At 52.4% G+C, this 9,475-nt stretch overlaps 1 protein-coding gene across 3 annotated transcripts in view; it reads right to left on the bottom strand.

The window, feature by feature from the left end:
- Window positions 1-470: 470 nt before the first annotated feature.
- Kiaa1755 (KIAA1755 ortholog) overlaps window positions 471-9,475 on the bottom strand; it is a 44,400-nt gene continuing 35,395 nt past the window's right edge. For all 3 annotated transcript variants that reach the window (XM_036185919.1, XM_036185922.1, XM_036185920.1), the window contains one exon: window positions 471-7,967. In XM_036185919.1, the coding sequence (XP_036041812.1) occupies window positions 7,269-7,967 (699 nt within the window). In that variant the 3' untranslated portion in view covers window positions 471-7,268. The remainder of the gene's footprint in view (window positions 7,968-9,475) is intronic.

Here is a 9,475-nt window from a genome sequence, read left to right as displayed (position 1 = left end):
CGCTTGTCCCACAACTGAGTTCAATCCCGGAAACCCTCAATGGAAGGTGACAACCAGCTTCCAAAAGTTGTCTTCTGACCTCCCCCGAGCACGTGTGCACCCCCGCAACACACATCACACACACACACACACACACACACACACACACACACACACACACACACACACACATACAATAATAGTAAATTAAATTATTCCTAAAAAAAAAAAAAAAAAAAGAATAGTCCTGGAAACCCATACAGTAATGAAAGAAAAAAGGTTTCTTTTTCCAGCTTCAGTTTCAATTAATGAATTCAGAATTAACATTTGAAAAGTATGCAGACCCAACCCATTCTACAAGCTAACGCCATAGGACAGCGGTTCTCAACCTTCCTAACACTGCGATCCTTCAATACAGTTCCTCATGTTGTAGTGACCCCCCAACCATAAAATTATTTCCATTGCTACTTCATAACTGTAATTTTGCTACTATTATGGATCATAATGTAAATATCTGATATGCAGGGTATCTGATATCAACCCCTGAGAGGGTCATGACCACAGGTTGAGAACTTCTGTTTTAAGACATCAGACACATGCTACTTTACAGGTAAATTCAAAATTAAGCTTTCATTTAGTAACATTGTGGTTAGGTCTGAGATCATGTCTCTGTATAACCAGATTTCCGAAAGTCTGGAACTATCCAGCGAACTGATGAATCCATGTGTTTTAGCTATTTGGGAGATGTGTGTTTGGATGGCTGTCAGTGGGAATTTCGGAGAAAGCAACTGTGTGACTTATTACAAAGCTGTGGGGGAGCTTCTGTTGGGGTTGAGAACAGGTTCAGGGTCTTGTGACTGGCAGAAGATGAAGAAAAGACTATGTGCAGAGCACGGTGACATTCAGCACAAGGCTGGGGACTTCCTGTAGCAGCAAGGGATGGTCAGCTTTAATTGCCCCTGGATACAATCTAGAGTCCCCTGAGAAGGGGCTCCTAATGAGGGCTGTGCAGTTGGCTCTGGAGGGATTTATAGGGGGAGGGATTGTCTTAAGTGGATTAATTGATGTGGAAGACCCACCCTGAATGTGGAAGGCACAAGATCCTGGGATGGGTTTTGGATTGAGTGGAGAAGAGAGGGCGCAGAGTACTGAAAAAACATGTATATTTATTCTCTCTCTGCCCTCAACTGAGGATGTGACCAGCCACCCTCGCCCTCACAACAATGGGCTGCAACTTGAAGTCGTGAGCTAAAGTAAGCCTTCCTCTCCATGTTGCTTTTGTCAGGGTATTACATCACAGAAACAACCAAACTAACGCATGACATGCTGCTGAAATGCTCCCATAGGCTAGTCGTTTGATGGTTGTTTCCCCAGCAGACGGCACTGTTTTAGAAGGTTCTGGAAAAGCTAGAAGACCTAGCTGGAGGAAGAAAAGTCATCAGGGTTGCATGCTTGGGGGTATAGCCACTTTTACTCTTGTGCTTCTGTTTGCTGGCCTGTGATGTCAACTGCTTTGCTCCAACACACCCTCCCTGCCATGACTGACCGAACCCTCAGAAACCCTTAGTCAAGACAACTCCATCTCCCTTGTAATTTGTTCCACCTGGTGTTTTACACCACGATGCCTATGTGGCTAATGCCGGGCTGAGGACGAGGCTCCGCTGGCAGAGTGCTTGCCTAGCACACACCAAGCCCTGGATTTGACCCCCAGTACTACATGAAACTGGGCATGGTGGTATACATGCCTGTCATCACAGCACTTAGGATGTGGAGCAATTGGATCAGAAGGGTTAGAGGCTAGGCTACATGAGACCATACCTAACTAACAACAACAATCAAAATGATTAGTATGTGCACCCCTGATATACACCGGGGTCTCTGGACATGGTGCAATGACCTGTCCCTGTGGCCTGCAGTCAGAAGCAGCCAGAGTGCCACACTGCAGCAACTGGGCTTGTGCCCAAGTCCTGCTCCTCTGCGGGCCGGTGCCATTTTTAAAAGGCTTTTTTGATGTTGCTTCTTTAAGTTTTCCTTTTATTTTTACAGCACATTTAGAGTTCTGAAGAGGTTTGAGGACATGTTTCTCTCCTTGGTGCCAGGATGGGCTATTAGTGTGTGGAGAGGGAGGTAGGATGGGGAGGGCAGACAGGAGCTTCAGATGACAAATGCCCAGCTGCCATCCTGCCTCCACTCCCTAAGATCAGTCCCTCACCACAGGCCACTAATAAGATCGCCCTCAAAAGCTACAGCAGGTAGGATTCTGCCACCAACCACCAGCTCTCTGATGGACCCTGGGTGGGCATCCTTCAACTCAGGTCAGGGGGGCACTGTCTCCTTGGGGCCAGAATCAGATGGCACAGGCCACCATCTTGGGCCCACAAGACTGTTCCCTGCTTTGGATGCCTATCACATGCCTTGAGCTGTGATCTGTGTTTCTGAACAAACAGCTGTAAGTCAGGAGTCCCACGTCCCGCCCACTTGGGCTCCGTTAATTTGTCCAGACAGATCACAGAACCTGGGAGCACACTTGCACATACAGGCCCCCTGCAAAGGTAAAGAAGACTGGCCTGCCAGGGTGGAGCAAGTGCAAAGGGGCAAGAGCCTTGTGCCCCGGCTGGGCTCTCCACCCTCCTCTATTCCCCGGTGTCCAGCCTGTGGCAGCTCCCCACCCTACTCCCCGACCCAGGCCTTGGGCTTTTTATAGAGTTCTTACAAGGCAGCCGTCACTGCTGAATCACAGGCCATTGGTAGTCAGTGTGACTTTTGGCCCCTCAGTCCTCCTTGGGCCCATAGATGGGATGTTGAGGCTTGGTGATCAGCCCTATCCCTTGTTCACACTCTGAAGACCCCCTCACCCCTCTGGAAACCTGTTGGGGTCCAGAAGCTGTAGGCCAGGGGCCAGGATCCGAGTCTATCACAGCACCACACCCCCATTGCGTGCATGGGGACAATGAGGCCTGAGGAGGTCCGTGGTCCCCCTCCTAAGCCACCCACACCCCAGGGGTGCTGCTATCCCTGGAGTGCCTCCCCAGGGTCCTGCTGGCTCACATCTATAGCGCTATTTTTCAGTGAGGGTGGGGTTCTGGACTGGACAATTTGTCCTGGGCAGCAAGCCAGCTTACAGCCCCTGGGAACAGTGCAGCCCTGTTATTTGAGGGCAGACTGTGCTGTGACCCTGGCCAGCTGTCCCGTCTACATCTGGAGTGAGTGACTAGTGGGCACAGAGTGTGCATTGCCTACTTAGGAGTGGAATGATGCTCTCCGGTAGAGTCTCCGTGCTGTCCCAGATGCCACACTGATCGGACAGGTCTGCATCAGAGCTCCCTCCTCTCCATCCCTGTCCCAGCTGTTCAGCCTTGGACAAGCCCCCATCTCCAGGCATCCCTCTACTTGTCTGGAAGTGTCTCAGAGGATGACTGCTGCACCATCAGGGCTGGGGTGAACAGCAGACAAGGATACAGTCAGATGGAGAGCACCATGCAAATGCTTCTTCTACTCTCCTCTGGGCTCAGTCCTGCCTCTGCCCCCACCTCTGCCCAGCTCGCTCGCTCTAAAAGCTTCCCCCCTTCACAAGACTGACACCCACAGAAAGGAAAGGCCCAGTGCTGAGCTCGGGGATCCAGACACCAGTGTCCTGATCCAGCAGGCTTGTCAACCCATTTCATAGATGGGGGAAACTGAGGGTAACCATCTGCTCAGAGGACCAGGCTAGTGAGTCTGGGTTCAAAGCCAGGGCTTTGTGTTTCCAAGGTGGAAAGGATTTCCATCCATCCAGAGCACCCATTCGATAGATGAGGGAGTCTGAGTATCAGAGACAAGCAGCCACCTGCTGGGGATCACCCCAACATCTCAGGCTGTGTTCCTTTACCTGTGGCCAGCCTCCCATTCCCTCAGGTCGGGGGAGAGGGGTCCTGAGAAAACTAGATAATTGATCACATCACTGATCTACTTCGGGGTCCCTATAAACTCTTTCCTTCCCCCACAAAGGGTTACAAACTTTTGCCTTACGTCCCAGGACACCACAGCTCCGGTCTCTCAGAGCAGTCTCTGGGGGTGTGACTTTGCTATTTGAAGCTATGGTCACCTGGTTCCCATGCATGGCAACTCCTTGCCTTGTTCCCACCTTGCCAATAAATTAGGTCCCTGTGGCCTTCAAGAGACAACTGGGGATTCAGAAAATATGGAAAGCCATATGATTGGGAGTGACAGTGTTTGGGAGTCAGTAGGGGGCTTTGCCAGGGCTCTTGAGAGATATCTTCCTGGATATTCATCATTAACAAAAACAGGGGCTGGCGGGGCTGGTGCCAGAGCCTGAGTCTTGATACCATTTAGTGAGCAGTTACTATGTTCCAGCGCCTATCTGAAGAATTCCCACAGCTCAACTTAAGGAACATTTACAAGCCTCTGAGGCCTTGTGGTTTTCCACTCTCTAGGTCAGGAAACCAAGAGACAGAGAGGTACTTCATTTGGCCAAGGGCACACAGCTTGTGACTGATGCACCTTGAGCAGGTCAACTCCAGGTCCTCATCATTAACTACCCTCTAAATCTGCTCACGTTCTACCAGAGGTCCTGTGTAAGTGCCACCCAGAGAACCAAGCCCAGCCCACCCATTGCCCCAGGCACATGCCAATGGCCAGGGACAAAAGGAAATACAAAGGACACAAATCCACAATCACTGAGACCCAGCAATCAGCCCCAGCTTGCATGCAGGTGGCCAAGGCATCCATGTCACATGCAAGGTCCACCTCAGTCATTTGCTGTATTGGACAAGACATCCCAAGCCACTGGAAGTCTTGAGTTCCTCCTTAGGAAAAGGATGGGAGGTTAAAACCAATTCCATGGGGCTGTTGGGATGCACATCAGCGAGCCTTGCAGAGTTTTGTTTTGTTTTGTTTTTTAAGGATCTCAGTGCAAAGCTGGATGCGGCTGAAACACCAGCTGATTCCTTACTTTTTTAAGTTTCTGCATGCCTGTGTATGTACATTCGGGAGGCCAAACAAGACAACAGCGGCTTTTCGCTCCACCTTGCTTTTTGATACAGAATCTCTCACTGAACCTGGGGCTCACCAATTCAGCCGGGCTAGCTGGGTGAGCCTCGGGGATCTGCCTGCCTGTCTCAACCCCCTTGCTCCAGGGTATAGACACACACAGCCACACCAAGCTTTTTACATGGGTGCTGGGGAATCCATGCCCAGGTTCCCATGCTCACGTAGTAAGCACTCCACCCACTAGGCCATCTTCCCAGCCCTTCCTCATTTTTGAATGTGGTCATTCACCCGTATTCCACATCTGCACCTTTTCTCCCTTGGAGCTGCCAGGAGCAGGTCAACAGTTGGGATACAGTTCTTTTTGGAAAGAGGAGGATGTGTAAGACCTTGGGGTCCCCTCCTACCCAAAGATCCTTGGCTCACTCATCCCTTCCCCCCCACACCTCATTCCCAGGTGTGGTTGTGGGTCGCCCTGAAGTCAGCTTTCCTTCTTGCTCCCCAGGTTTCCTGCTCCTTGCCTGTGGTCTCCACTGGCTGGCTGCTGTTTCTATGGCAACAACAGTTTAAGAGCCTTAGGCCCCCCCTCTGAGGTGACAGGCTTGGATGGAGATGGCTGATCAAATTCCTCAAGCATCCTCAGTCAGCCTTCTGGATGCAAGGCCTAGGAGAGGAATACAAAGTCTGAGCTGCCTGGGACCTGAAGCCCCAAGGACTTCCCAAGGGAACCAAGGTTTCAAGTGTCCTCTGAAATTCACGTGCTGGAAACTTGAGAGATGGAGGTAGAAAGGTCATACAGGTGCCCACTGTCCTCCTGTGGGATTGATGTGGGAGCAGCCCTCTTTTAAGGAGGTTTGCTCCTTCCCCCTCTTCCACGCACGCTCCATCTATAGGCAATGCTCGCACACAAGAAGGTCCTCACCAGAGGCAGCCCCTGGACTTTGGACTGCCAGACTCTAGAACTGTGAGTCCAGCAAGCTCCCATTGTAAGTCACTTAGCCTGTGACAATCTGTGATGTCAGCAGAATGGACAATGACCTGGAACGCCTGATCAGGTGGCCCCCATGCGGCCTCCAGTCTCCCCCAGGCCCTGGGCCTGGTTAGTGTGTGCTGTGGAGGACTGTCATACCCTGAGCGGGCTGCCTTACAATCACCTTCACTGGTGCCTCTGAAGCAGGCAGGCCTCAGGCTGTGCTTGGAGAAATCCTGAATCTCAGAGAAGATTCTTGAAGCTGCTTGGGGCTGAGACATCTCCCGTGGCACCTCATCCTCCCAAGCCTGGTTCAGGCTTCCCTCTCCCCTGACACAGCCTCACTGGTGGGGGTGGAGCAGGTATTTCACCCTCCTCTCAGGGCCTGAAAAACTCAGGTAGGGCTGCCAGCAGGGCATCTTGGTAGTCAAGACTGATTCAGAGCCCTGTGAATCCTTGCAACATGTCAGCGCTCAGAGGTGACACTAGGGGGCGCTACGCGGCTCGGTAGAAAGCTAGGTGATATAGAATAATCCTCTTCCCATTGCACCCAACCCACCTGCTTTCAAAGACGGCACCACACCTCCATTGCTGCCCTCGATGACACTGGGCTGTTGACACGGAATGTGGGACTTGGGGATGAAGTAACACTCCATGGGAACTGGAGGTGTCTATGGAATGCAAGGACAAGATCCCAAGTGCTTTCTTGAGTCTGAACTGGGGAGCTGGGTTCCTGGGGAGAGCTCTGTGTCAAGCAGTTTCTTCCTCTGCCACGTTCCTGCCCTTGTCCACTAGAGTCAGCTCCTGAGAGTAGGGGGTGAGGGCCACCTCCCCTCTCAGATGGGCATCTATGAGGCCCACTGCTGTCCCCTGGCAGACCTCAGCAGGATGGAGCTTGCTTGACAAATGTCCTTTATTTCCCTCCCCCTGCTTCCCACCCTCTTCCCAGAGGCTCCTGGGGTCACTGCCAAAAGCAAAGTCTCAGGGTCTGTTACCCTGGGCTCAAGACAAGAGGCCCCTCCCACTACTTTGTTACCCATGTGAACCCCAAGTTGCAGTTTGGGTAAGACTTTGCAAAGGTGGCCCCAGCCGGCCTTGCCATAGGAGACCCTGTAGTCATAGCCCAGTGTCCTTTCATTGAGTCTGGATTCTAACTCCCACAGACACTATTCTGTGTGGGTAACAATCCATCATCTTGAGGTTTTCTGGAGCCAGAAGGTGGTCTTCCTAACATCACTCCATGGCCATGTCTGTTAGGGTGGTATGGGCTCAGCAGACCCCTTCCATTGGTCCTATCCCAATCCCCAGAGCTAATGTGATGGTTCAGATCCAGTTAGAGGGATGCAGGAGGGCTTGTGTAGGGTGAGTCCTCCAGGGATGTCTGTGAGTCTGTCCCCTCAGAGGAAAAGCTGCCACCAGTTGGGTGAGAGGCCTTGCTCTGTCTGGGAAGGTGATGCCAGGACAAGAGAGAGGCAAGCAGCCGCTCCAGTGTGGGCTCAGGCAGCTTGGGGGCACCTCGGCCTTCCTCGGTATCCACAGTCTGGCCAGTTTCCTGGGGTGGTAGGCCTGACCACATGCTTCTGCTCTGCTCCCCTTGGAAGACATGGGGAGACCAGTGGGATCTTGACACATCTGCAGCCAGACAGTCCTTTAGGGACCTGTCCCATTTGGAGACCACTTCTCTAGGCAGACCCTGGCCCTTAGCTGCTATCCTGCTTCGATCTGTGTGTGCTGGGTGAGCAGCAGTGAGCTCTGGACACGGGCAGTAGGCCAGTGCCTTCCTCAGCAAGCCCTGGACCTTCTGGTGTTGCTCCTGGGTCTCTTCCCACAACTCCTGGCCCAGGCCAGCCCAGCTCAGGGAGGCCACCTGGAGCTTCATGGCCAGGAGCTTCTCAGTCTGGAACTCAGACGCCAGGCGCTTCAGGTAACAGTGGAGGCGGAGGTGGAGCTGGTCCCCAGGGCTGGCCCTCGAAGTCTTGCCTAGCCTGAGCTGGGTCAGCAGGTCCTGACAGTCCATGTGGAACCGGCATACCTAAGGACAGAAAGGAGAAGACAAGATGAGCCTGTGAGCAGGAGACTTTGAGTCAATGTGGCTGACTGAACTATTAGGTGCACAGCCTGGAGACTGTGATGACCATTGTCCCCCTTCTTTTCGGATGCATACCCCTGCCACCTGCAAAGAGCCTCTAGCACCCTTGGGCTCTTCAGGCCCCTTTAACTGACCCACAGGCCAGCGGGGCAGATGTAAAGCAGGAGCTACAGAAATGACCGGGAAAGCCCCCTTCAGAACGGAGAGTCCGGATCAGAAGAGGGAGGGTTCAGTGGGGAAAGTGCTTGCAGCACAGCATGAGGACCTGGGTTCAGATCCCCAGAACCCCATGAAGCTGCAGTGGGGAGCTTGTAACTGTAATCCCCCTGCTCCTGGTGTGGAATGGGAGGCTGAGACAAGACAATCTCCACAAGCTCTAGGGCTGGCTAGCACGGCATGCTCAGTGACAAATGCCAAGAGACTGTTTCAAAAAAGGTGGCAGTGAGAACTGACACCCAAGGTTGTCCTTTGACCTCCACAGGTCAAACTGAGTGTAGTGAAAGCCTGTCATTCTGGCCACTCCAAAGGTCAAGACTGGAGAATGATACATTCAAAGCTTTCCTGGGCTACAGAGTGAGTTCAAATCTAGCCTGGGCAATGTAAGGAGACCCTGTTTCAAATAAAAAGTAAAAAGGCTAGGGATGTGAGTTGCTGCTGGTAGAGTGGTTGCCTACCAGGCTTGAGGCCTTAGGTTTAATTCTCAGCCCGGGGTGGGATGGTGGGGTCAGGGCAGTTGAGACACTGAGGAAGGAGTGTTGCTGATGCATTTCAGAGAGTCATCTGTTTATCTGGTTCCATAAGTGCCCCAAGTCACTACTGTGAGTTAGATTAGTATCCCATTTCACAGAGGGAGAAACTGAGGCACAATGCAATGAACTCACTTACTCCAAGTCACACAGTGCAGTAAGGGGGAGCTGGGATCCCATCATGGATCCAACCTGCCTCCTTGTACCCAAAGAAAAGCTGGCTCAAACAGGGGTGGCAGTCAGTCCTGCAGGCCCCAACAGCTCATACACCAGCTGGGCCTCTGCCCATCATGTGACTCTGCCTGTCCCCAACACTCCCCCCCCCCACTACCCCCACTGTACAATACAGCAGCTGATGCAAAGGATAATCTCTCTCTCCATTAATTTAGGGCCACTGGCCAGGGGACAGCAGAATCATTTGCTGCAAGGAGGCGTTTTTCTGTGGATTAAGGGAGCTTGTCTTTAGATAAATGGCTTCATATTCACAGTAGCACTCAGAACTCATGGCGCCATAAATCTCCCTTAGCAGCCAATCGAGTTAGGATAGTTTAGGGCAGAAGGTACAGCACTCGGGCGCCCCACCTGGGTAGAGCCCTGTCTGAGTGCCCATCTTCCCAGCCAAGCCTGGCAGTCATGCCCAGGGACTCAGACACCATCCCCAGCTCCTCCTCGCATAGCAGAATGGCCAGGGCAGCAGTGTCCAGC

Source organism: Onychomys torridus, chromosome 4 (genome assembly GCF_903995425.1).
Source record: "Onychomys torridus chromosome 4, mOncTor1.1, whole genome shotgun sequence".
Lineage (NCBI taxonomy): Eukaryota > Metazoa > Chordata > Mammalia > Rodentia > Cricetidae > Onychomys > Onychomys torridus.
The sequence above is the reverse complement of the archived record's forward strand: the minus strand, read 5'-3'. Positions and strand labels throughout refer to the sequence as shown.